The sequence below is a fragment of the Marmota monax genome, unplaced genomic scaffold (genome assembly GCF_021218885.2).
Source record: "Marmota monax isolate L192 unplaced genomic scaffold, Marmota_monax_Labrador192_F-V1.1 WCK01_AAM20220418_F8-fsc00158, whole genome shotgun sequence".
NCBI lineage: Eukaryota > Metazoa > Chordata > Mammalia > Rodentia > Sciuridae > Marmota > Marmota monax.
Window position 1 is genome coordinate 2,229,259 of NW_026694092.1, and position 27,688 is coordinate 2,256,946.

The 27,688-nt window shown below is 41.8% G+C and overlaps 1 protein-coding gene across 2 annotated transcripts in view; it reads right to left on the reverse strand.

Annotated features, from left to right (window-relative positions):
• Positions 1 to 808: 808 nt before the first annotated feature.
• Positions 809 to 27,688, reverse strand: part of Srpx (sushi repeat containing protein X-linked) — a 96,691-nt gene continuing 69,811 nt past the window's right edge. For both annotated transcript variants that reach the window (XM_046465065.2, XM_046465064.2), the window contains 8 exons: positions 27,402 to 27,593; positions 25,834 to 26,010; positions 17,219 to 17,345; positions 13,366 to 13,487; positions 12,459 to 12,638; positions 9,498 to 9,631; positions 6,449 to 6,570; positions 809 to 1,352 (listed from right to left, as the gene is read on the reverse strand). In XM_046465065.2, coding sequence (XP_046321021.1) covers positions 1,169 to 1,352; positions 6,449 to 6,570; positions 9,498 to 9,631; positions 12,459 to 12,638; positions 13,366 to 13,487; positions 17,219 to 17,345; positions 25,834 to 26,010; positions 27,402 to 27,593 — 1,238 coding nt within the window. In that variant the 3' untranslated portion in view covers positions 809 to 1,168. The remainder of the gene's footprint in view (positions 1,353 to 6,448; positions 6,571 to 9,497; positions 9,632 to 12,458; positions 12,639 to 13,365; positions 13,488 to 17,218; positions 17,346 to 25,833; positions 26,011 to 27,401; positions 27,594 to 27,688) is intronic.

Genomic DNA, 27,688 nt, shown 5'->3' on the forward strand with positions numbered 1-27,688 from the left:
TAAATAGTTGTTTTCTGCATTGTTTGGGGAACAACAATAAAAAGAAGTCTGTGTATGTTCAGTACTGCCGCCATCTTTTTGTTCTGAATATTTTCAATCCCAGGTTGGTTGAATCTACAGGTACAGAACCCATAGATAAGGAGGGATGACTGTATTTGCATTCTGGGATCTGGTGTCTTCATTTCTAGTCTTATCTATTTGAGGCCTTGGGCAGAAGTTTTCTTCAAGTGCCGCTGCTGAGATCTTTTTGTGCAGTTGGGAGAGGGAAGGGAAACTTGGAAGACATTTTTCCCCACTCGGAATACTCAGTATTCAATATTTTTCCATGCCTAGCTATATGCCCAAATCCAGAGTCTATGAGACCACCAGAACCTTTTGTTTGTGGAGTGAGATGGCTCCAAATCTGCATTTTCCACCTGACTCTTGACACACCAGTGCACTATTTCATGGGAAAAAAATGGAACAGGGAGAGTTGGTGCTTTCTCTAGTTTAAGACTCTTATGTTCCCATCATCCTATATATAGGACACCTATAAAGACCTTTACAATTGTTCCATGTAAGTATTTATAGGTGAACCTATATATAGAACAATGGAACATAATTAAAGGCTTAACTTTCATTTGTGGCTTATTGCTTTAATTGCCTACTATGCCACCTGAGAGCTCTGCTGTCTCCCAGCTCAGGTGAGCTCCTGGGAAGACTGCATTTTTCTATTCCCAAAATACCACAAAGAATCACAGCACTAAAACCATTGGCCATACTGAGCAAGTATGGCTGGTGCTTGATAAACAAAATGAATTTTAATACATTTGCTCCAAAATATTTTATTAATAAAAGTTTCATATAGACAAAATAGAAGACAGCGATGTGTCACACTGAATAACACATTGAAATCGTGTTTATGGTTGTGGTTTCTAATTTCTCTACAAAATTAACCAGCCATGATGGAATAAAGAGAGTAAATATATATGTTCATATAGTTTTTTGAACTATTTTGAAGTAAAAAAAAAAGCATTGTGCCAATTTTTAAGGGAAAGAAAGCTCATAATAAAATAGACTTTAAAAATTACAAATAAAAATCTGTACATCAAGGATATTTTTAAGGCCTTCTCATGTGCACGGCACTGTGTAGAAAGAGAAGAGGGACCAGTAAGAAAGGAACATCACATCAGGTGTTACAGGTCTGGCCCATTTCCGCTTGCAGGACCATCTCCTCTTTTCTCAAGGGGAAAGTGTCAATCAGGTTGAAGAGGGCCACAGGTGTCACCAGGGAAACATAGCGTTCCTTGTCCATGCCATGCTTATCCACTAGCACCATACTGAAGGAGTAGAGTGGGATTCGTAGCAACAGCCTGGGGCAAACAAAGAAAAGAGAAACTGGATTAAACCTTAACTTCCAATGGTTATAGTGGGCCAACCAGAACCGTAGACACTGTATACTGAGAAAGGCTTGATACCATGAAGGACCTGAATCATCCTTTAGACCTTTGCTACTCAAAGTGTGGTCCTTGGACCAGCAGCATCACATGAGAATTTGTTTGAAAAGAAGACTCACATCTCACTCAAAACCTACCAAATTAGAATCTGCATTATTAATGAGATCCCCCAGATGATGGATATGGCCATGAAAGGTTAAGCAGCTCTGCTTTAGAGTATGGTCAGGAGGACTTCAGACCTGCAATAGGGCTATGCACCAATAGTTGCTACGAGGCATATTTGACAAGGCTAAGAGACTTTTGGGACATTAGAGTTTGAAGACTGGTTTTGCATGACCCTATATATGCTAGAATTACATGGGTGTTTATCAGTGGGGGTGATTTTTATCCCTCTGGGGGCATTTAGCCATGTCTAAACACATTTTGGTCATCACAATGGGGAGTGAAGATGCTACTATCTAGTGGGTAGATGTCAAGGATGCTGCTAAACATCATACAATGCACAACACCGCCTCCCTGCCAAATAAATCCATCCCCCAACTGTCCAAAGGGCCAAGGCTGAGAAACCCTGGACGAGGTAAACCTAATTGAAATAACTTTCCAAATATAATTGTGTCCTGTTCAGTGGCCAACTCAGAACTGCATCAATGGAAAGGAATGATGTTGGTCTACACCCCACATATTCTGACTTTGTTAATTATAATTTGTACCCCAAGTAATTCCAAACAGGGATTTGACATGATTTTACATGTCTGATGTTTTTTCCACTCTACTACATTAGAATTTCATCCTTGTTGATGTTTTATATCAATACCAACATGTTTAGATATGAAAAGCCAGAGAAATCAAACAAACAGATAAATTAAGTCCAATAAAATAATGACCCCACTCTGTCTCCTCTGTTTTTTGTCTTTTTCAGTTGAGATATCTTGAGATTGTGTGAGGCACAAAGTAAACTGCCATCTGGAGTTAAAGTGAAGCATTTTTTTCTCATACAAATGGATCTAAGTTTTTAAAAAACCATTACATAAAATACAAACTGCACTTTTTTGTGTGTGGAGTTTCAGGGAAGAAAAGGATAATTTATATTTTATTGCAGTGGGAAGCTAAATTGCTAGTTCACTTTTAGGGACTAGAAATGAAAGAAAGATAAAATTACTCAGCCTCTACCAGGTGTCCTATGGCACTAAGAGAAGAGCTTGGGAGCAGATGTCTTAGCCAAGTGCATTATTGAGTCTGAACACTTCAATGTAGGCATAGGTAAGGTGGGAATGGAGAACTAAATTGCTCTATATCTTTAAGAGGAGTGTACCAAATTTCTGGGGAGAAATCCTAACACAGGGCGGTTTCAGGAAAATAGAGGGGCAGGAATGTAAGGAGGGAGAAAAGGGCCAAACAATGTGGAGCCAGTGGAAAGGTGACCCATGAGACATTGAAGCATTTGGTTTTACAGTGCTTAAGAGGCTAGGATGGAACCACTAGCACTGAGGCCATGAAAGCTCAGAAATGACTCAACACCTCAGAGGGATGATGGGGCCAGCATGTCTGAGTTACACAAATGCTTGTCATCTGATTGGAAGGAGTTTTTTTTTTTTTTTTTCCTGGAGAATCTTCTAGGCAAACCTGGGGACTCAAAGAATAATGTGAGGGTTAAAATTGTGGCTTTCTTTGCCCCTGTCATCTTTGGGATTGGTGGAAAAAATCACCCTAAGGAGCATTCATTAGCTCAGACATCCAGATCTAAAAGAAATGAGGGCCAGATCTATGTTGGAAAATTTTCCATTGTGGCAAAATGGGTGCTGGCGCACTAAACCATGGCAGAAAACTATAGTAATGGCACCAAATCCATAATGCAAGAGAAGAGAGATTCCCAGACCAAATATAAAATCTCTCCAGGTGTGAAGCCCCAGGTAATTTCCTCTCTTGGAGGCAAGTTGGCTCCATAGACTTTGGAACTTTACTTCCACTTCATTATTAAGCAAACCCTTTATGCTCTTCTATAAAAAAAAGAAATGAGGAGCAGAAAGAAGGCAGGTGGCAACCCTGTAATACAGGCACCCAGCTTCCCCTTTCTGCTGAGTCCGTTCAGCAGTTTCATCATGGTCTCAGCTATTTGAAAATAGCTTTCAAACCAGACAAGAGCATTTTTGGATTATCTAGGCAATCTGCTTCACCTTCTCTTTTCTCCTGTGTTCCATGTTCTACCTAAATCATTCCCTTCATCCCACAGTAGACCCTGGACTGGAATTCATAGGGAAAAAGAAGACAACATCTTCCCTGTTTGTGCCTCACTTATATGTCAGATAAGTGGCCTGACATGGGATCCCTTAGCTGATGGGCCTAAGCGATTGTCTTGGAGTGACTTTTCCTGGACCATGTTCTAACTATACAATAAAGACTGATCCTCTTCTTTAAAAGCTACTTGGCAAAATTTCTGCTTCAAAACTTCGACACCCTTGATAAAACACTAGGTCAGTTGTTCTCATAGTGTGATCCCTTGGGAACTTGCTGGAAATACAGATTTTCAGACCCCACCCTAAAACTCCTCAAACTGAAAACTATGGAGGTAGAACCCAGCAATGTGTTTCAACAAGCTTCCCCCAGGGAATTCTGATGCAGGCTAGAATTTGAGAACCACTGCATAATTCATTTAATCAACTTTATTGGTTATTCAAATCATTCTCTGCCTACAGAGGTCTATAGTTACCCAAACATATACAACCTGAATGATAGAGGTTTTGTTTCTTAAGTCAGATTTTGCTGTTCCTCAAGCTAGATGAGTTTACAATCACATCAAGATTTTATGAAGACATATATATGTTTAAATATATATACATGTATATATAAGTGATCATGTATATATATATACATACATCTGATACATATGATCACACACACACACACACACACACACACACACATATATATATATATATATATATAAAATATATGATATAGATGTATACATATCTGCTATCCAAAGCAGACAAGTTAGCAAATTTTGCAACAGGTTTTTTTTTTTTAAATCATCAACATGGTTTGAGCATGTAATTCTAAATAAGCAACAGCTTCATTCTTCTACTTTGAGAATGCTCATTATAGATTTTTAGATATCAACATATTCCTCTATCTTGACTTTTACAGACTTCAACTCAAGGTATTAATATTACAAATACACTTTTCAAGACTACTATCACCCCTGGAGATAAGTAAGCTATTTCCATGAAATTTGGTATCATCTACTCCACTTACTTAGCACCAATGTGGGGCCAGGCACTGTGTTAGGTACTGAGTAGGAAATATTTGGGGAAAAAATATGGCACTGACCTCAAGTGTTACATTCTGGGTGGTACTAGATGCAAATGCAGTAGCATAGAAAAAATACAAATGTTTAGGAGTGTACCCAGCTTTCTTTTGTCATCAGCCAACTGTCTAAGAGAACTCACAACTCTTCTTATTTTTTTCCCTAGTAGGCTGAATTTTTGTCCTTGGTAAGAAGGGGGCAAACTCTTTTTGGCTGGAGAGAAGTATAAATCAAACACAGAAGGGGTCAAATGCAGCTGTACAATAGGAAAATTAGAGAAAGAAGCTACTATCTCTACTTATAACATCATTTATTAAGACTATGTTTCTATTGTATGGCCTCTCAAAGAATTTCTATGAACCTCTCTGAATACCTGTGATAGGGTTCACTAAATACCATTTCATTTTCTTCCTGAGAATACAGAAAAACTGCATTTCCCAGCCTCCTTTGAAATTCAATTGCAATCATGTGACCAGTCCTGGCCAATAGACTGGAAGAAGGATCAATGTATGATACTTCCTAGGTGAACCATAGAAGAGTGGATGTGTGCTATGGATTGGATGTTGAACGTCTTCCAAAGGCCTATGAATTAAAGGCTTGGTTTCTGGGATGGCATTATTGGGAGGTGGCAGACCCTCTTAGAGGTGGGGCCCAGTGTGAGGTCCTTAGGTTATTTGAGGGTATACACTATAAAGAAACTGGTCTCTCAGTCTCTCTCTGCTTCTTGATATAGTAGTTTGCTCTGCCATGTCTTCCCTCTTTGATGTATCACCCTCACCAGTGACCCAAAGCAATGGGGTTGCCTGATCTTGGACTGCAAACTTCAGAAACATGAGCTAAATGAATCTTTTCTCTTTATAAGTTAATTACCTCTGGCATTTTCTAACAGTAACAAAATGCTGACTAATATAGTATAGTTTAATCTTACTCTCCTTCTTCCTCTTTTGCAAAAACCTGGAAGCATATGTTCTGGATGTTGATGTACAGGATGATATAGCCATCTGGGACCCTGAAAGCTAGGGAGCCACCTGGGACCCTGAGAAGAGAGATCTGCACTTTGCCCTGCAGTGTGTGACAAAAAAAAGCTAGGCAAGAAAGAAGGACTTTAAAGGAGTATTACTGTAGTTTAATTATCTATTTCACAGTGGTCAGGAGATTCAAGTAAAAATTTGGGTTATTCTGAAATTGCCTTGAGGCTGTTGAATCCTGTTCTTTAATCTGTTATTACTCAGAGTCTGAACACCATGGCTCTAGCTTTATAAGTTTGACCAAAATAAAATATAATTGTTAAAAAAAAAAAAAGGTATGGACAAGTACTCTGGAAGCATGGAGAAAAAAGAGGTCAAGGTTGGAAATACTAATTGGATGCCTGCTCACTAATAAAGCAAGGATTGCTTAGGTCCTTTTATTCAGATCCTCTTCCCCTGCCAACCCAACACACACGTACACACACACACACACACTCACACACAGCAAAAACACTTGGATGTAGGGGGAAAGAAAAGAACACTGGTAATTACCCACTGCATAATTTACTTGGACAAGTAGCAACATGCCAATTAGCACGGTCATAATACTCCTTGAATAAAAAGCAATTAACCGTTGAAGTTTGCCTGAACTCAATACTGAATAGAAAGAAATCAGGGAACCTAATCAGATACAAGTGCATTCACAGGGGATCAAATTGAAAGACCAAATTTTCCCCTACCTGAGCTGCAGAGCCAGGTGGGGAGGCATAATCTTGGTTCCTATTCTGCCGATCAGGGTTGGGAACACGCCCACCAGCTCCACCACGGTGATGTGTCGAAGATCCAGGCCACACTGTGCTTGCTGGGGAAGGGGGAACCAATGGGGTGGGGGTGAGTATGGCTAAGGAAAGAGACCTCCATGTCAAAACTGCAGACTGACAGAAACAGCAATGGTCTGTTTGGGGAAATTTATCTGTCAACTCCAAACTATCCTGAAAACGGTGAGAAACTGGAGTAAACGGATGGCTATAAAATCTAAATACCTTCCTAGTGGCATCATTAAGAAATGGCTTGGCAATGGGATTTTGAAAACCTAAGCAAAATGGCAGTCTATGGTATTTCCAGACAGGGTGAGACCTTACATGAGTCAAATTTCCTAAAAAGTGTCCAAGACCACCCCAGAGGATTCTAACTTTGCAGGGAGAGAAGAATATTTCCAGAGTTCCCTTCTTAGTCCTTGTTTCCACCCCTCACATCCCCCTGTTCTATGCCCCCCAAACCCAAACCCAGGAGGAAACAAGGACGAAAGGTTCCAGATCTCTGAGCTGGCCCTTAACAAGAGCCTTGAGAATGTGGCTCAGACCTCCACGTGCCAGGAGGTCTCACCAGGAACAGCAGTGGCAATAAGGGACAAAAATTAACATAAGTCTAATCTGCCTAATGGCAAAAGAAAATTTCAAGTCTTGAATTATTAGAATGCCCAATGATTTTTGCCAAAATTCCACTAAAACAATATATGGAGTGACAGAATTGGTAGAGAAGTTAGCAAAAATAGAAATAGACGTTTTTATTATTCTAACTGAAATGCCTAAGTCAATCAAACCTTTCTCAAAGGCTCTGGTTAAATGCAAATGTTAAGTATGTTGGTGGGAAGAGAGATCACATACAAAAACATCTTGATCCAAAATATGGTCTGCAACAAGTTGATTAGTAATTTAGTGAGTATCTGAAGGAACAGAGGTAGGTGAAGGCAGATGACAGCAAATGTTTTCTGCAAAGAGCTGGATAGTAAATATCTTAGGCTTCCAGAGGTTGGATGGCCTCTAGCCTAAGTGTTCAACTCTGCCATTAGAGTGCAAAAGCAGCCAGAAACAAAACACAAATCAATGAATGTGGCTGCATCAAATAAAATTTAATTACAAAACCCAGCAAGGGCCCAAATCTGGTCCAGCATGCCATTAGTTTGCTCATATAGAGGAAAAGCAAGTTGTTTGGCTTCTTCATCTTTCTATGGAGTAAGAAGAGGCCAGGGAATGTCTGGCCATGGAATATAGGCTGCATGCCAATTTCCCACAAAAAAGAGGTGTAAGCTTGCATTTTCTGAAGATCAAGTCCCTGAGACAAGGGGATACAATGGGAGATAAGGTGGCAGGGACTGGGGGATACAGATGTATAAATTTGGCTCTTATAAAGGAAGCTTAAAATTTTTTCATACAGCTCTTTAGAGGCAGTTGGTCAAGTATATGGGAATAGTGAAGAAGATTTATTATTCATTGTATTAGTGCGCCATGAGTGGTAAATTGTAGCTTTTGATTAAACCAAGATTATTCTAAACACTTAGTCCAAATCACAGTAATAAATGAATAAAATATTCTCAAAAAAAATGTGAAGCACCACTGTGTCCATGACATAGCACATATACTGTCTCTTTAGTGCTCAGTCAGATTGGTCATTCATTTTTTTTTTAGGTGTAGATGTTCACAATACCTTTATTTTATATATTTATTTTTATGTGGTGCTGAGGATCAAAACAGTGCCTCACACATGCTAGGCAAGAGCTCTGCCACTGAGCTACAATCCCAGCTCCAGGTTGGTCATTCTTATTGTAAATCAACTTCAGGACAAAAATAAAGCAACTTGGCTAGGCAAGGTATCGCAGGCCTGTAATCCCAGCCACTGTGAGACTGAGGCAGGAGGATCATGTGTTCAAAGCCAGCCTCAGCAACTTAGCGAGGCCCTAAGCAACTCAGCAAGACCCTGTTTCAAAAATAAAAAAAATAAAAGGGGGGGCTGGGGTTGTGACTCAGATGTAGAGCGCTCACCTAGCATGCCTGAGGCACTGGGATCGATCCATAGCACCACATAAAATAAAATAAAGCTATAAAAAAAAATAAAAGGGGCTGTGGCTCATGGTTAAGCACCCCTGGGTTCAATCCCTGGTACAAAACAGAAACAACAACAAAAAACAAAACAAGGAATTTCTAGTATGATCCTTACAGTTTCTAGCCCCCCCCCAACCCCCCTCCACCAGGGCCCAAGATGCTGGTTACCTCATTTATCAGCCACCTTATCTCCCACTGTATCCCCTTGTCTCAGGGACTTGATCTTCAGAAAATGCAAGCTTACACCTCTCTTTTACATAGCCAAGAAGGGAAGAGTTCCTGGAGAAGTGCTCCTCAAAGTTTAAAGTACTTAGAAATCACCAAGGTATATTGTTAAAACACCTGCTTTGACCCTGCTTCTAATAAAGCACGTCTGGGGTGGGGCCTGAGAATTTACATTTCTAATAAGTTCCAGAGGATGCTAATACTGCTGGTCCACTGATCACATTTTGTGAACTACTATTCTGAGACACTCTCTGAGGAGCTCCAAGAGTGTCATTGAAATTCTCTGGGGAGGGAGCCTAAGGGCTCCTGGACTCCCATCATCTCCTGGGCCAGCCTTTTGAGCAGACAAACTGATGGATTGATTGCTTTCAGCTCAAGCAGATCCTGGGCAGGCTCAACAAAGACAATTGTTCCAGGGCCCGGACAGTACGTCAATTAGGCTTATTAGTGAAGACAGACAAACCTCATTAGTTAGAAAACGATTGGGTTAGCTCTGGGGAGTCAATGTTAATCAGGTTATGCTTCAGCACCAGAAATGAATGGGTAACTTTAAAGTGCTGGTTCCTGAAACTGACCCTAAATGGATTAGGCAGTGAATCTGGCCTTTGCTTTTAGTGAACTGCCTAGGCCCTTCCTGTTAGAGGTCTCCCATCCCCAGTTTGACCCTGCCTCAAAGTCTCACCTGTAGCATTCCCAGTTGTAGCCTGTAGAGGAGGTTTCGGGCTGTGGGTGTGGACACAATAAGGAGTCTCCTTTTCTCATAAAACTGATCCAGAAGTGCAGCTGCTGTTCTGACACCCACGTTGACATTCATGGCTGTAAATAGAAAATAGCCACGTAAGCCATAATCCTGTGTGCTCTATGCTTGACATGGCCTGTAATGATACAGAACCATATATATAAGAAGCAGACCCTGAGATAAGGATTTGAGTATAAGTAGTTTATTTGGGAGATGGTGCAAAGAAGCACTGGTAGAGGAGTGGGAAAGTGTATTAGTTTCCTCCTGCTGCTATAACAAATCGCCTTAAACTTAGTGGCCTAATAAAACACAAATCTATTCTATTTGTTCCTTGAAATCAGAAATTCAAAATGAGTTTCACTGGGCTAAAATAAAGGTATCAGCAGGCTTTGATGTATGGGGAGGGGGTGAATCTGTTTCCTTGTCCTTTTCAGGATCTAGAGGCCACCTTCACTCCTTGGCTATTGGGTTCTTCCTCCATCTCCAAAGAGCAGTGTAGCTTCTTCAAATCTGTCTTCTTTCTGCCCTCTCCTTCCACCATCTCTTTGTAACAGTTACAGTTTTGATGAGTGACCCCCAAAGCTCCTGTGCTAACACAGGAGATGAAATGATCAGATTATGAGAGCTGTAACCTAATTTGTGATTTAAGCCATTTAATAAATTGATAATTTGAATGGATTACTGGGTGTGGTGGGGTGTGGCTGGAGAAAGTGGGTCACTGGGGACATGTCTTAAGGATGATATATTTTGTCCCTGGTTCCTCCTGCTTTCTCTCTGCTTCCTGGCTTTCTGTACCATGCCCTTCTGCCATGATGCTCCAGCTCACTTCAGGCCTTGAGTGATGGAGTTGGCTGATCATGGACTGAATCTCTGAAATCCTGAACTCAAAATAAGGTTTCTTCCTCGGTTGTTCTGGTCAGGTATTTTAGTCACAAAAAGGAAAAAAATAACACAGTGACTATTTTAGCAGTTCTGTCTGCCTTATATAAGGACCCCTGTGGTAACATTGGGGCCCATTGGATAACCCAGGGTACTCTCCCCATCTCAAAATCCTTAACTTAATCACACCTGCAATGTTGCAATGTCCCTTCTCCATGTAAGGTAATATATTCACAGGTTTAGAAGATTAGGATGTGGGCATCTTTGGGGACCATTATTCTGCCTGCCTTGGAAAATGAGTCAGGGAAGGAAAGAAAGCCATACAGAGTGGGTTATCAAGCCACTTACTGCTGTGGACTCTGGAGCTAAATTCTACTAGGTAACTCTGGGAGACAGTACACCACATACTTCAGAGTTATCCTACTGGAGGAATGAAATAACTGGATAATTTATACATCAACTGCTCTATCATTGGTTGATGGCCACTTTGTGGGGAGACTAATTCTTTGCCACTTGCAGCTAGTCTTGTGCATGGACACATAACACCCTCATAGCCAGGAAAACCCTCAGACAGAGAGATCTGGGTAATTGCAGTAGGCAGCCTTCTGATTATAGATGGGAATGTCAAAGGCACATGGGCCAAGCACCACAGTATCTGCATGGGGAAGGAGAAGGGTGAGAAAAGTAGGCAATGGACAGGCTGGCTTTAGAGTGGCTCAGAACCTCAGAAGTCTGCCTCTTTGGTGCAGAAAGGACAAAGGAATGTAGGGCACAGAGAGCCACAGAACAAGCAACACGGAGGACATGGGATGAGGAAGATTAACAACAGGTCTGCCAATTTAGCAAATAACTGACAACAAATCGCAGATGATTGGCTGTTCAAGATCAATGAAGGATGCTCAATACATAGGTCAGCAAACAGGTCTGGCCCTAGAAAAGAAATAATATGAAAAAATCGAGGAAATTCCATGTATGGTTTACAATCTTGGTGCTTGTGTTTCAAGCTGGAGATTTGCATTGAGGTATTTGTTCATTTGCATATTCATTCATTCATGCAGCATACAGTGAGTGCCTGTTATGTGCCAACCTCTATGCCAGGCGCTGGGATATCATACTGAGTAATGCAGAGTTCTTGCCCCTCTCCATACCTCAAAGGCTGAGTCTAGGAAAGCCCTGGCCAATAGAAATATAATGGAAGGTATTGCATAATCTTAAATTTTCTAGTAGCCTCCTTGAAAAAGTACAAAGAAATAAATGAAAATAATTTTAATGTATTGATTTAACCCAATATATCCCAAATATTTCATCTCAACATGTAATCAACATAAAAGGTAGAGATTCTTTATATTTGATTTGTACTAAGATTTTTTATTTGAAAATATCTGCTTTTTCTTTTATCTTTATTAGTTATTTATTAGTTTTAATCAATTATACATGACAGTAGAAAGCTCTTCGTTTCTGTACTAAGATTTTGAAATCGGTTTAGGTCAAGTAAAGACCTTGTTCAGCATGATGTGTCCCACAAGCTCATAGCTAGTTACCAGTTTATTGCCTAGTGGTTTGTATCTCTTTCCAACCAGTTTCTGAGAATATTTGTAGCACCACCTCTAGGTTGAAAAACAAGTGCTAATGGTGTTCAAGCCACTACTGCAAAGGAGGTACTGCAATGCTTATGTGTGACAGCACAGTGACTTTATAAGCAGGATCCTACATTTATAGAAGATAGGAACTAGAGTAACTAGAACAGACTTTGCTGATTCATATCATCACCAAAGACTGGCCCTGGGTTTCCACCTCGGCTTCTTTCTTAAAAGTCATAAAACGGACACCAGAGGCAAAAGGAGGAGGGCAGGTAAGGTGAGTTGGAGCAGGGACTTAGGGACTGTGTTCACCCACTCAGATGATAAGGGACAGTGATGCACTTTACAAAATATATGAAATGAAACTTTCTTTCTCTGTACTGGAATCTAGAACCAAGGTTTCTTCAGATTCTGCTGCCGAGCAAAGAGAGGGCTGTACACATACCTGTACAGGTGGGCTCCGTGCCAGACCAAGCCAGGTTGGATTGACATACTCGGGCGGGGCTACCCTGGAGCTCGTAGCCACCGATGCAGGAGAACTCACACGTGGCTCCATAATTGTCACCGTCACTGGAGCACTTCATGTAACCATTCTCTGGGGCATTGAGTTTGCCGCAGCGTCTGACTGTAAGGACCCAGAACCAGAGGGGTCTCAGTGCTGAGATCCTTTCCACACAATAACCGGGGACAGTGAGGACTCAGAGGCCCCAGATTTGCAAAGAGGCTTCTATATCAGTTTGTGGCATGAGTGAGGGGACAAAGATGACTATTTGTTCAGTGGGTGGGCCTTGGAATGGTGACCATCCATACCCTTGATACCACTGAGATCAACTGTTTCAGCCCCTAGTGTTACAAGAGGTTGAGCCCAGAAGAGTAAAGGGTAAAGATGGTTAGTTATTAGCTGCCCAAACCATGAGGCACAAAATAATCCTTAAAAACATTTTTTTTCAGGTTGATAAAAGGTCTAAAACACCAAGAACATGGTTTCCCAGTGGCTCAAACTAGGGGCTCCTAACCACCCTGGTTATAGAAGAACTTGTAGGTTTTAGCTGGTTCCCCACTCACAGGGATGGAAAAGTTATCAAGTAATATTCTACTCGGACAGCCAGCTGTGGACCCCTGTGACACCAGATCTTTGGAATCTTAAATAAGCTGCCAGCACTGAATTCCATCACTGAAATCCAGACATTAAAATGGGATACTTCACCCAGACTCATCAGAGGCTACTCCAAAGCTGGCACGCCTCCCTTCCACATGGGCACTCAGAGAAGTCTTGTTCAAAGGCCTCTTTCTCTTTCCCATTTGCTTTCCTATAGGGTGGGGTGGGGAGAGCCCCTAAACAGTATTCTTACCTCTTACTTTAACTCGAAATTTGCAGGTGCCCTTATTCTCAGCTCTGTCATAAACTGTATACTGGATCTTGTGGTCTCCTTCTGGAAAATGCGAGCCTGGGGGGAGTCCTTTTAGAATAACACTTTGGAGAAAAAAAACAAAAACAAAAACACCAAAGATGATTTTTAAAAATATTTAGTTATAGTTGGACACAATACATTTTTTTAATTTATTTTTTTTATGTGGTGCTCCGGATGGAACCCAGAGCCTCCCACATGCTAGGCGAGCGCTCTACCGCTGAGCCACAACCCTAGCCCCCAAAGGTGATTCTTATAGACCTAAAAAGCAGTTGTTGAGCTCCTACTCTGCCCAGGATTTAGGGAGACTGAAGGGCCATCACTGAACCACTTTGATCAGAACAAAAGTTTCTTGAAGAATAGGATCTTCTGAGCTGTGTTCTATTTTGGAAGAGCAGTTTGAGATCTGAAAACAAGGCCCCAAAGACTGGAAAGTTTAGATTATATTTTCATGCTGAAGGATAGAACAGAGGGTGGAGACTCTCCAGTCTTACCCTTGTTCTGGAGTGGACCTGAATGGCCTCCCTATTGGGAGGCCTAGGGAATATTTTGTGAGGAAAATCATTTAAAAGTGTAGTCCAAGGAGTCATTGACAATTTGGCCATTTGGCCATGCAGGGAGCACAAGAAATTTATTTACTTTTTTTTTTTTTTTGTACCAAGGATTGAACTCAGGGGTGCTTAACCACTGAGCCTTTTTTCTATTTTACTTAGAGACAGGGTCTCACTGAGTTACTTAGGGCCTCGCTAAATCGCTGAGACTGGCTTTGAACTCATGATCCTCCTGCCTCAGACTCTGGATCAGTAGAGAACTTTCCTGAACAAAAAGGCAAATTCTCTGTGAGTCCTTTGTTATTGTAATATAATAATAATAATAACAATAATGGTAATAACAATAATTTCTCTCTGCATTTACTTACATAAATCTTACACACACCAGGCACAGTTCTAGACTTTTTACATATTAGTTTCTTTAATCTTACAAAACCCTATCAGGTAGGTAATACTCTACATTTTACAGATGAGGAAGTTGAGGACTGAAGTTGTGCCCAAGATCACACAGCTAGGGTGACTCCAGCATATTTGTTCTTAGCTATCTGATGAGAGCACCAATAACCACAACATAATCAAATGCCAGCTTTTGTTTATTTTGCAATATACAGATAATTCCCTGCTCTCTGTAGTTCTTGGGAAAAATGATGATATTTGCTAATAATAGATATGTGGAATTATCACTGTCACCATTGAGGAAAGCCTTACACATAGGTGGGTGAAGTAGCTGTTCACAAGGTATGAAGTGAGACCTCCTGGCAAAGTGTCACAAATACCACCATTTAGAGATATGTCAGTTTGGGCTTTAGATGCTTTAAGATCCTTAGGAAGCAGGTTAAAAATTCACATAAATCTGAAGGGAGTGATCTTTTGAATACGAGGAGCTGCTAACCTCTCTGAGACTCCATTTCATCTGTGACATGCAAATAACAGGGGTCAAAAGAGAAACTCAAAGGAAACACTTGTCTCAGAACTTGACACTACAACCTTTCCTCTTAGAAGCAAACTATGTAATGGTGGCTTGGAAAGGACATGGGAGGAGGGAGTCACGGGAGAAATGTCAGGGAAGCAAGGAGCCAAGCAAGAGCTGAAACGGGGACAGGACAGCCTTCTCTCACTGTTCATCCTGCTGGAGCGCCTTCCCCACAGAATCCTGCTCCAAGCCTGTGTGAGCCTGGGGCTGGAGAACTCTGGAAGCAGACAGCTGTGCTGGACAGAGGGGCAGGGGCTACTAAGATGCTCTTTTAAAATGTCACATTTCTGGCTGGGGCTATAGCTTAGTTGGTAGAGTGCTTGCCTTGCATGCACAAGGCCCTGGGTTTGATCCCCAGCCCCCCCCCCCACACACACACACAAAGTCACATTTCACCAAGATGGCACATGCCCAGAGGCTTTTGAGGCTGAGACAGGAAGATCATGAGTTCAAAGCCAGCCTCAGCAACTTATCAAGACCCTGTCTCAAAATAAAAAGGGCTTGGAATGTAGCTCAGTGGTAAAGTGCCCCCAGTACCAAAAATAAATAAATAAATGTCACATTTATAACCATAACACACAGGTTACCCATAAAAATCCCAAGGCAAAGCTTTTAGACAAAGCAGGGGGTGCATCTGGTGATTTAATATTGTATGTTTATTATAAAGGATTTCAATAGCAATTATAGTTGCAGAAATCTAAGAAACTACTATATGCTAGGGGCTGGACCAGGCATTGTTCTAGATCCTGAAGAGTCAAAGATAAATAAAAGCCAATCCCCAATTATGTCAACTGTGACTTTTTTCTATTTTCTCTCTCTCTCTCTCTCTCTCTCTCTCTCTCTCTCTCTCTCTCTCTCTCCTTACATTTCAATCCCAATCCCCTAAAGTTTCTCCTAAGGGCTTTATGTACATGTGTATGTGACAGCAAATACATTTATTTTGAGGCAAGTTCTCTCGAAGTCACCAGGCTGGCCTCCAACTCTAGATCCTCCTGCCTGAGCCTCCTAAATAGATGGGATTACAAGCAATGACACCATGCCCAACAAAGAGTCAGACTTTATCTTTGAGAAGTTACAATGGGAAACACAACTAGTACTATTTAAACTAGATGAGGCACTGGAGGGAGATTATCTGGATATATAAATAAAATATCCTTTAGGGGTGAGAGACTCAACCTCTTCTTACTGGGAAATGTTCTGTTATTGCTAATAATTGTGTAAAAATGTTCTATCTTGCACAGCCTAGATTGATAGGATTCTAGAAAGTGTTTCCTGCTTCATGGTTCACCAGGGGATACGTTGGAGGCAACCTTTTATCCACAGATGAAAATTCTCTGGAGTGGCCTAATCGAGTCAAGTACATTAAGGCACAGATGTGAGCATGCTGAAGTAAAGTAGTGGCCTCCAGGGAACATGCTGCCTGGGTACAGACCCAAATAACAGATTAGAACAACACGTGCTGAACTTCACCAAAGAGAACCACCCACTTTTAAAAGCATCTCAGAGGAACATCAAACTACTAATGCAATGAATGAACGGGTCCAGCAGAATAGGGTCAAGGTGGCAAGAAGGCAGAGGACACTTTTGCTTTATTTATAAGCTTCTGTAAGTGTGTGGATGTGGTCAAAAGTTTAAAAAAATAAATTAAAAATCAAATGTTTGGAAAGAAGTGGATGCAGCCTCCAAACCAAGGGGTGGAAGAGTTTTGTGCTAAACTATACCCACAGAACACCTAGCTGGTCCTGGGAGACTCAGGGGACTTCCTAGTGTAGTTGGAGGCCTGGTAAGGCCTGCACACATGAATGGAAGCCTTCTGGGCAGGCAATGAAGCGGATTCTATCCTAGAATTAACCAGTTGGCTTCCTCTTTCTCCTTCTGTTCTTCCCCTTCCTTTCTTTCCTCCACCCCTTCTTACAAATAGCTACTGAGTACTAACTGTGTGTGCCAGACACAATTCTGGCCATTGGGATATGGCTGTGAACATACTGTACTGGAGATAGACAATAAACAAACATAGTACTAAAACATATAGTATGTTAGATGGTGGCCCCAGGGGCAGGCCACACCTGAAAGCACAAGTAGCCCATTATAGACACAGTCTCCCACTCTGAGTTGTAAATGTCTCACATAAAAGAGATAACCTGGGCTGGGGACATAGCTCAGTGGTAGAGCATTCACAGAGCATGTGTGAGGCCCTGGGTTCCATCTTTAGTACCTCAACAAGAAAAGAGCAAGAAAGACAACCTCATTTCAGATTCCAAGTTTCACTTACTCAGTAAGAATGCCATCTGCTGTATCTCTTCCTTCTGGTGTCTCCCAGGACACGCGTACCGTTAGCTTGTTGGGTTCAGCAATGCGTTCCTTCACACTTGGGCACTTGATTCTAGGAGGTTCTATATCTGAAAATATAACCCAAATATTCTCACCGTCATCAAGAAATATCTTGTCAAATTGGGGCTCGACGCTCACTTGAGGTACCAAGACTTCATATTTTTGAAGAGTTTCTTCACTCCCTGTATTTCTCTTCCCTCTTTTCATTACTCTTTCTCTCCTGCTGAGTTTTGGAGATTGTGTGGGTAATCAAACGCACAGAACTAAACCTGCAATCATCTGGCCTTGCTAAGTGTCCCATGAGGCAATGCATTAGCTCCAGCTCCTCTCCACGCTTCTAAACTCTGCCAACTGACTTGGCAACATCGCAGTTACCAAGCTAAAGCTAAAAGTCATTTGGCTTTAGTGAGCCCCTCCTCCTTTAAAGGCAACGATAGTAAATACTAGCAAAGGTACCCTACCTATCATCTAATCTGATTCAATTCAAGGCAACAGATCTTTCATGAGTGCCTAACTTACCCAAGGCTTCGTTCCAACTGTGGTAGGAGGTGTGAGAGAATTAGTGCTCCTGACTTGTCAGTTTAAAGTGTTCTAGGGGGATTATGTCACCATGCATGAAATATAACACAAGGTGGAAAACGGCACTAACCCAGCCAGGGTAAAAATACTATGGAGGTGCAAAGGAGCCACCCAGAGTCTTTCATTTTTTAGATGTGCAAACTGAGGCTCAGAGAGCTTGGGTGATTTATTTAAAACCATGCATATAAGTAATGGCAGTGTGAATGACATAGCAAGATGCACTTATCACTGGATCAAGATCCCTCTCTTGCTGGTATGTCTAGTCCCAACATAGCATTTGTATCTTTTTCTCTTTCTTTTTTTTTTTTTTTTGTACCAGGGATCAAACCTAGAGGCACTTAACCACTGAGCCACATCCCCAGCGCTCTCTCTCTCTCTCTCTCTCTCTCTCTCTCTCTCTCTCTTGTATTTTATATAGAGACAGGGTCTCACTGAGTTGCTCAGGGCCTTGTTAAGTTACTGAGGCTGGCTTTGAACTTGTCATCCTCCCGTCTCAGCCTCCTGAGCTGCTAGGATTTACAGGTGTGTGCCACTGAGCCCGGCAGCATTCAGTATCTTAAAACAGGTAATGGTCTGTCTGGGCCCACTCTTCCCTCCAACTTCCACTACATCATACCTGTGGTTTTGTGTTCTGGGACAGCATTTTTACCTTTGCTATAGCTTCTAAAGGCCTCCCAAATTTCCCCAAACCAGTCTCTCTACCTGGCTATAGAAGTTCTGTCCCCTTACTTTCCAGATGGTTTGATAATGAAGTCAAGAAATAAAGGAGATGCCAATTCTGCACTGGGTTATATTTCATCTGATAGCTGAAGTGAAATCACAAGAGGCAGTTTGAACTTTTGCAAGTTCTACTTGATGATTCTGAGCAGGTAGAGAATGTATTTAAAGAGAGCACAGGACATTCAGCTTTGTATTGCTTTACATATCAATCAATAATTATCTAAATACTATTACAATCTGAAAGAAAATTAAATGTCCTTTTGATCCTGAATTGCAAAGGTCTTTGAAAATTACATGCATCAAGTAAAATTCTTCCTATATTTCCTCTGTGTCTTATAACTGCTCATTTTATTTGGGGGTAAGAAACTATGAATAGTTTGTTAAACAATTTTACCTTTAGCTATCTGGATTCATTTTCATTCTATGTCATGCTTCAATGGAGCATGCATTTACAGCTTTAATATACTAATCCTAAATTGAACAACTACCATATTTTATTGAATCTAAGTCACTACTTATTGTGCCATGCATTCCAATTTCAGGGACATTAAAATGTAAAAAAAAATGCCTCTTAGCACTTATAAAGTATATAAATCTTCTATGAAAGATGATTTAAATGCATTTGAGGAGTCTATTTTCTAAGCTTAAAAAAATCCTTTTTTTTTTTTTTAACCATGATAGGTGATAGAAGACATATGAATATTTCACAGCTGTGGGTGATCAGAAAGACAAGTATACAATGTCTGCCACCTGCTGGTCAGAGAGAGCCAGCACTTGCTGTATAGGAAATCTATTTATGAAAAAATGTAAAGCAAAACAAGAGGAGCAAGGAGAGGATATAGATTTCCATATAGAATCATATCATGTTACCATATTTTCTTGGAGAGATAATTGTCAGAAGAAAGACAGAATCTTAGTCTGTGCCAGGTAAACTAAACCTTTGGACGATACACTGGGGTTTTGTCCTATAACAACTCTATGTAGTGACAGTGTGAGCAAACGCACTCCAAAGTAGGTCATCTAAGTAGAGTGTCAGAGCCTCCCACAGCCAGCTTATGTCCCGTTAACAATGACCAATGGAAACTGGCCTAGTTTTTCAGAAGTAGCACTCTTCCAAACCAGAAAAAGAATAAATAAGTCACTACAAATAATAGCTAATATTTCCTGAACCCTTCCTATATGCCCACCGCATGCTAAGCACTCCCCCTGCATTATTTCATTGAATTGAATTCTAACAACCACCCATTAGACTAAGCAGTGCTAATAACATTCCCATTTATAGCCTGGGAAGCATTTCTTCTCTTGGAGGATTTCTTTGTGGTCTGGGATCTTAAGGCACCATTACATATTTTAAATTTATTTTAATAAGCCAAACACTTCTGTGAGTTTGTTGGCTGTTGGCCTGGTGTTTTCTTCCAACCTTTGCATACATATTCTTTTGGGATTGCCTGCCACCGTCTCCTTATAAAACCTTGAAGAGCAACAGCAGGACTCAATTCTAATTCATCCTCAAACAGCTGCCATCCCTCTCAGCTGATAAGACCAGCTGGCCTGCCCATCAGCCGATGCTCTAAAGACCTAAGCCTGTTATTCCCCAGCCCTGGGTCACCATGGCTTCTTATAAGTTATGATAAATTTCCATGAATGAAATGAACAAAGTTACTATAGAAACATAATTACTATTCCTTGTTGAGTCAGGATGCCTGAAGAGCCAGTTATTGTGTGGAAACCCTGAAGCCTTAGTAAAAATCCTGTCCTCTGCTCTCTGTCTCATTCATTGGAGACATCTGACAAACCATCTCCCTTCTTTTTGTTCCAGTTTCTTTGGTGCCATAAGTTTTCAGAGAACTCTCCAGAAAGAATGAAAAAAGCCAAGAAGTGGAGCAATGAAATCCACAATTAAAAGTCACCATCTTTGCCTGAAAAATGCACAACTAAAAAATATAAAAGAGGAGAAGTAATATATTACAGTGTTTCAACTACTGCAGCTTAACTATTTACTTGGAAATCCTTAACATGGCCAACCTTGTAGGTGGCAGAAATAAGGAAGAGTTTCAAAAGGACAATCACTTGTTCACCAACTAAAAATAAAACACAAAGAAAGTAACCCTATGCCAATTACAGACCTAAGCTCTTCATAAGTCTGGCACCTTCTGCTTTCACTGGCTTGGAAGCCATCTAAAGTGATGGACTAGAAAGACCATGTAGAGAAGGTGTGTGTATGTAGGTGTGTGTATGTGTGTGTGTGTGTGTGTGTGTGAGGGGGGGGGGCTAATTCAGTCAGACCCCAGCCTGTATAGCTTCCCCCAGCTGGGATGCAAGAAATGTGAGGGAAGCCATTTTGGATCTTCTATCCCTAGTCATCTCAACTATTACCGTGAACAGTAGACATGAGCTATCCCAATGAAATCCTGCCCAAATTTCCAACCATTGCTCAACTATGTTAAGCAATAACATAGTTGTTTGAAATCACTAAGTTTTGGGTGGTCTATTGTAGAGGAATACATCACTGATACAAATATCAGTTTGTGGTTGGTGATGGAAGAAAGAAGAGTTCATTTTGTGGAGGCTTAGGAAGTCAGTGACTGCACAAGGCACAGCAGAACCTGCCCTTTGATGATTCTCTCAATTGTTTGTTTCCCCTAACCAGAGCACAGTCCCTGTAGATGGCTCTGGGAAGTGTTCCATTTCTTTGGCATTCTAAGACTTCAGAGAACATTCCAGAAACAATGAAGGGGAGCAATGAAGTCTGCAATTAATAGTCACCATCTTTACCTGAGATGCCCAGCTAAAATTTCATTGGTCATACCGTAAAATTAGACTGGGCCCCTCAAAGTGTACCTATTCAGTTTGCACTGGCAAGCCATAGAAGTAAAAACTAGATCAATACCTCAATTGATAAAATGGTTTTAAAACTGAAATTGGATTCCTGAAAATTCGGAAAGAATATGTATTTGTCAATCCATGAAAAAATTAGCATCATTGAAGGGCCCTGCAACAATGTACTGACACATTTGTTCTTAGTCCACTGATGTTTTTATCAACTGTTTTTATCAGTTCAGCCCTGAAAATGTTCCTATGGGTCATTGGGTAAATCAAACTGTCAGACAGTTGGGAAGCGAGAAAAATGTGCTATCAATTTGCATATCTTAAGTGTTAGAGTTTTTTTTCCCCAGAATTTCCTTTGTGTTAATGAATATCTATATGTTCTACTCTATAAGAAACATAAAACAATAAGTGAGCAATTCCAAAAGCCATGTTGACTTTTACCCCGTCCTTTAGTAAAACAATTAAATGGGTGCCTTCTACATGTTGAAAGACATTTGCTGGGTTTTCTTTGTCCATGATTTTAAATCTATCAATTTTTTTCTCCTGTTTTGGCCTTGGAAGATGTGTTAGTCTAAAAGAGAGATCATGTGTCTACTGAAAATCTGGTCTCTAAATGAGAACTTGATGTAATTCCAAGGATCCATTGTTCAATGTAACCAAAACTAACTGAAAATAGAAAGAGACAGAAAAAAATACCCCCCAAAACAATAGTGGTTACATTCTAAAGGATTTTTAAAAATATATCAGTGGAGGTTGTGGAGATCCTGCAATTTACAATATATTTTTTCTCCTACATTGAATTATCTATATCTATTTCTGTAATAACCATGAATTTGAGTCCACTGCCAGAGTAGAGTCTGAATAAGTCTGAATAAGAGAATTAATTTTAACTTGTGGCACTTTCAAATTAGCCAGACCACAGGACTGACCACCTCAGAGTCAAAGAAAGCCCAGACTTCCCTCTTCCAGACTGTTCTGGAAGAGAATTGGAGCAACTTTTTCAGCACTCAGCACAGTTCTGGCCAAGATATTCTGGTTCAAGGTTGTGTGGAAACCTGGGAACTACTCAGCCACCATGGGTCAGCTGCTAAAACAGGCTGAGGCTCTAAGTTATGCTCAAGGAACCCTTATCCCTGCCAACACACAAACAAACTTATTAAGCTAATTTAATACTTTTAAAGCCAGAGAAGTAAATGATACCTTTGGGGTAAAATTCGCTGGGGACAAGCTCCAACATGTCTGGTACTCAAATCAAAGAAAGCACTGCCGGCTTGCTTTCCCTATTTTTCTTTTTCCTGGGAGCTCCAAGCTTTCCCGTGGCTCCCTGTGCCCGATTTGGCCATCTAATTGCATGCACAATGCTCTTTCCCCAAATATGCCTGAACCTTATACTGGCAAATTGTACAATAAATCTCCTGAAATTGGGGTTCATTTCTTAGTTTCTTCTTTCTCCCTCTGGGAAAGTTCCAGGACCATCTGGTCCAGCTTTAGACATGCTTGTTGCTTTTTGAGAACAACCAGCATTTTCTTTCCATTGTTGCACACAATCTGGAAATCTGAACAGTATGGTCCCTAGCAGGCTCTGCCAAAGCTTGCTTAACCCAAAGATTTTTGAGTTTCTCCTCTCCTCCCACCATGACATTTGCCCCTTTCAAAAGGAGGGAACAGAGATTCATGTTTCCCCCTTTGGTTTGTTTTCAAGAATTAACTTGCACATACAAAGCTCAGGGAGATACTAAAAGCAACATCTGACAGGTGTCCTTATGATCTGAACATCTAGCCTTAGGCTATGTCTCCTAAGAAGCGCACGTCCAAAGCGCACCCCTGCAGCACACTCCACCTGTACCCCTTGAGCAGGACTGCTCTGCAGTTTTATTTTCACTGAGCATGATGAGACTCAAGAAGAAAAGTTGAAATCCTCAGAGGAGGGTGACCAGGCCAAACATTCTGTTGGTACTTAGTTTTGCTTTAATGTCTCTGTACTGACAGCGCGCGGAGAGTATCACAATGATATTGCTGCAGATTTCTTTCTTTCGTTCTTTTTCTTTTTCTTTTTTTGATACTGGGAATTGAACCCAGGGGTGCTTAACCACTGAGCCACATCCCCAGCCCGTTTTTTGTATTTTATTTAGAGACAGGGTCTCCTGGAATTGCTAGGTCCTCTCTAAATTGCTGAGGCTGACTTTGAACTCGTGATTCTCCTGCCTCAGCCTCTTGAGCCACTTGGATTACAGGCATGTGCCACCATACCCGGCTCCTGCAGAGTTCTTTGCCAGCTGGGTGCCACGTAGGCTTGCCAGTAGGAGACACTCTCATGGATTAGAAGCGGGAAAGAGGTAGGAGCCACAGTGTTTCCGGTAGTAGTAGATTCAATGAGTGTTTCCTGGGCTCCTGACTTCCTTTTCGTCCGTAATGATGTCAGTTACAGAAATGTCAGCATCAAGGTAGGCTTATGGACTTTTGGGTGACACTATGATCCTACTTCTGCTCCTACAGCTGTGGTCAGTAGTGGCTTCCTTATCTAACTAATTGCTGATAACAGGATTTGTGCAATTTTGCTCCAGTCCCTATATAAAATTCCTCTGTTTGAAATATCTGAAGTGGTTTCTGTTGCCCTGATTACTGACCAATACAAGTGCCCACTTAAATGCCAGAAGAGAAGCCTAAAATAAATCTGAGTCAGTTACCTGAATTTTATATATATATAAATTACACAGAATGGTAGGTTCCATGGTGGCATATCTGTACATGCATATAACATAATTTGATCAATTCCATTTCCAAATACCTCACTTGCCCTAATCCTCTTCCTTTACCCTAAGATCTCCTGTTGAGAGCCACAGCTAGAAGTTGCTGGGGCCGCTGTGAGCCAATCATCAGGTGGCAGCTGGAAGTTTGCTGGCAGCTGGAAGTTTGCTGAGGGCCACAGCCAGAAGGGGCCCCAGCAAACTTCCAGCTGTGGCTCTCAACAATCTCCCTTCTACTTTTATTAGATATTTTCTTTGGACTCTTTGCTTTTGTCAAATGAATTCAAGACACAATCTAGGCTGTGACTTGGATATAGAAGAGTTTGGTTGCACATAATTTCAGAGTGAGAATGGCTGATGCCAACCCAAGCCAGGCCAGGGAAGTTGTCTCATGCTGGCCCCTAGAGGATAACATCAGATTTTGGTCTTACTGTTGAAGTAACTGCCCCAGACACTGAGTAGTCAGGAAGGAGTCTTTGGGGGTAAAGCACATTAGCAGACTGAACTAAACTGTTCTTTGGACAACAAGCAAACACAAAGTACCCAGGATCCAGGCTTCTAAGGCCAACTGATTTGCCCACCCCTCCTCCCTCACTCTGATCCTTTAGGTCAGATCTATCTGGTCTTAGGACCTGAGTTATCTCTGGATTCAGGGACTTTAGGCCTGAGAGCCTGGAGATGTAGTCCCAGGCTGGGATCTGTGTGACCTCAAGCAAGTCAATCCATCTCTCAGGCCTCATCTATAAAATGGGGAATGGAATGAGAATGTTCTCTAAGGGAGTTCCTGGCAGCTCTCAGGGTTTATGTTTTAGTTAGCTTTTTCGAAGCTGTGACCAAAAGACTCAGCAAGAAAAACGCAGAGGAGGAAAAGTTTATTTTGGCTCATGGTTTCAGATGTTCAGTCCATGGTCAGTGGACTCCATAGCTCTATGCCTGAGATGAGGCAGAACATCATGGCAGAAAGTCTGGTGGAGGAATGTAGCTTAGGACATGGCAACCAATAAGCAGAAAGAAAGCTTCACTCACCAAGAACAAAACATAACCCCAAAAGGCACACCCCCAGTGACCTACTTCCTCCAGCCACACCTTACCTGCCTACAGTTACTGTCCAGTTAATCCATATCAGTGGATTAATCCACATCAGTGGATTAATCCACTGATTAGGCTGAAACTTTCATAAGCTAATCATTTCATCTCTGTAAATGATCCCCTGGAACAGTGGTTCTCATCCGCTTGAAGGAACTTCAAAAAACTTCAGTGCCCCAGATTTTTCAATTCAGCAGATAAAGGGGGTGTGAGAATTTGAATTTCAGGACATGCTCTCTGCAGGACTATCTCTGCAAATGTTTATGACTGTCCCTGGAAACTCTGCTCAATGCTATAGGACCCTGGACGATCTTGGTAGGAGTGTACCACACCTCTGCTTGCCAGTAGCTGCCTGAATAGCCAGCCAGAAAAGAGACAAAAGTCACATGGAAGCCATCAGTCTTGAAGTCAGTCTTTAGACAGAGACCAGGGTTAAGTCTAAGGCCAGCAAGCCAGGGATAAAGAAAGCTACTAAGCAAAGTTGGTGCTTACACTTCACTCATGCAATATTGATGCTGCCTTTAAAATACACTATCTGAACACCCGCTGCTCCTCCCCAAGCATGTGTTTCCTGGGGACTATGGAATTTTCTTACCCACACAGGAGGCTGGCCGGCCGCTCCAGGCCTTGTTGTCCATACATGTGACTGTCCGTTCCCCTTTCAATGTGTATCCTGGTGAACAATAGTACTCACACCGGGAGTTAAAGTAGGCACCATCAACACACTTAAACCCTCCATTTGCTGGCATAGCAAGGGTAGGGCATCGCTTTTCTGAAAAGGAAAATCAGATCTTCAGTATTTTTTTTCATTTTTGTCCATAGTGTTTCAGAATCCAGAAACTTTTATAAGCATACAGTGAAAAGTTCATTGAAATGGAACAGATGGAAGTAGAGAAGCAATGGCTGGCTATATGTCACACAGAAGAGATACAAAGTTTCAGGCCAGACTGGCTTAGGTTGGCATCTCAGCCAAGCCACTGTCAGAGGCTATTTCCCAGAAAAGTCTCAGACGAGGATTTGACTGTGAGTGGCGTAGTAAGAAAGTGCTCCCAGGGGAGACCGGTAAAGAGAAGGGGAAAGCAGGACAGGGAAGGGGAGGAAGCCAAGCAGGGGGTGATCCCCAGCATAGTCAATATCAGCCTGCAGGGTGATTGACAGCTCTGAGCCTGTCTGACTCCAGGCAAGGAGGCTGGCCTTTGTTAATCCTTTACCACTCAGACATTGCGCAGCTCTCTGCCTGTGGGGGATGCTTTCCCTTGTAAGAAAAAACAGAGAGGAGTCCTCTGAAAGAGCAACAAGGTGGACCGAGCAAATCTTTTTTTTTTTTTTTTTTTTTTTGCGGGGAGTTCCAGAGATCGAACTCAGGGGCACTCGACCACTGAGCCACATCCCCAGCCCTATTATGTATTTTATTTAGAGATAGGGTCTCATTGAGTTGCTTAGCACCTCGTTTTTGCTAAGCCTGGCTTTGAACTCATGATCCTGCTGCCTCAGCCTCCCAAGCTGCTGGGATTATAGGCGTGCACCACTGCTCTTGGTTCTGAGCAAATCTTTAAGGGCAAGGTGCTCAGAAGTTGGGGAACAGGTGAACCAGCCTGGTAAAAACGCACTGGGGAGATTTGGGTGAAACATTGGTAAGTGTCCACTGCAGTCACCCAGTTGCATAATCTGCATGGCCTGGATCAACTGGCTGCAGCCCTGAGTATCAGTTTCCCCAACAAAGACTGGCACCCTTGTTTCTAGGGATCATTGCAAAATTTGAATGTTTGTGAAATGCTAGGCAAACACTACGTGTTCAGTAAGTGGTGGCTGCTTTGAGTAACCAGGGCATCTAAAATGTGCCTCAACAATGCTGTACCACAAACAGCTTTCTTAGCCTCTGTGTGTCATTTTTTTCTCAATCCCAACATCTCTTTAGGACCCAGAATTTACTGAACAAACATCAACTATTTGCCACACTCTCTTCTGTCCTTTCCCCAGACAGCTGATCGCACCCTTTCTGAAAGGAGCCCTGTCAAGTCCAGCATGTCTTAGAAACCCACTGGCTGCCACTCACAAGGGGAGCTTTGCTCATCAACATTCATTGAAAAGCCCTTATCTCAGACAAAAAAACTTCTGACTCTGATTGTCCCTGAGGACCAGGCACAGGACTGGGTTACTCACGTTTGCAGATGACCTTGTCGGACCACCGCTTGTTTGACTGGCAGATGAGCTGGGAAGAGCCATGTAGCTCATATCCCTTCTGACAGCGAATGTCACACCTGGTTCCCAGGGCTGTTTTGTAGTATCCTCCTTGAGGGGCTCTGCAGTACACATCCCCGTACTTCACCTTGATGGGGGAGCACCAAGGAGTGTCTACAGGTAGCAGAAACAAAGGAGGGGAAAATAGGAAGTAACATATTCAGAAAACGCATCCTCTCACTCCTGCAGTCCCAACCTGTTTACATTCC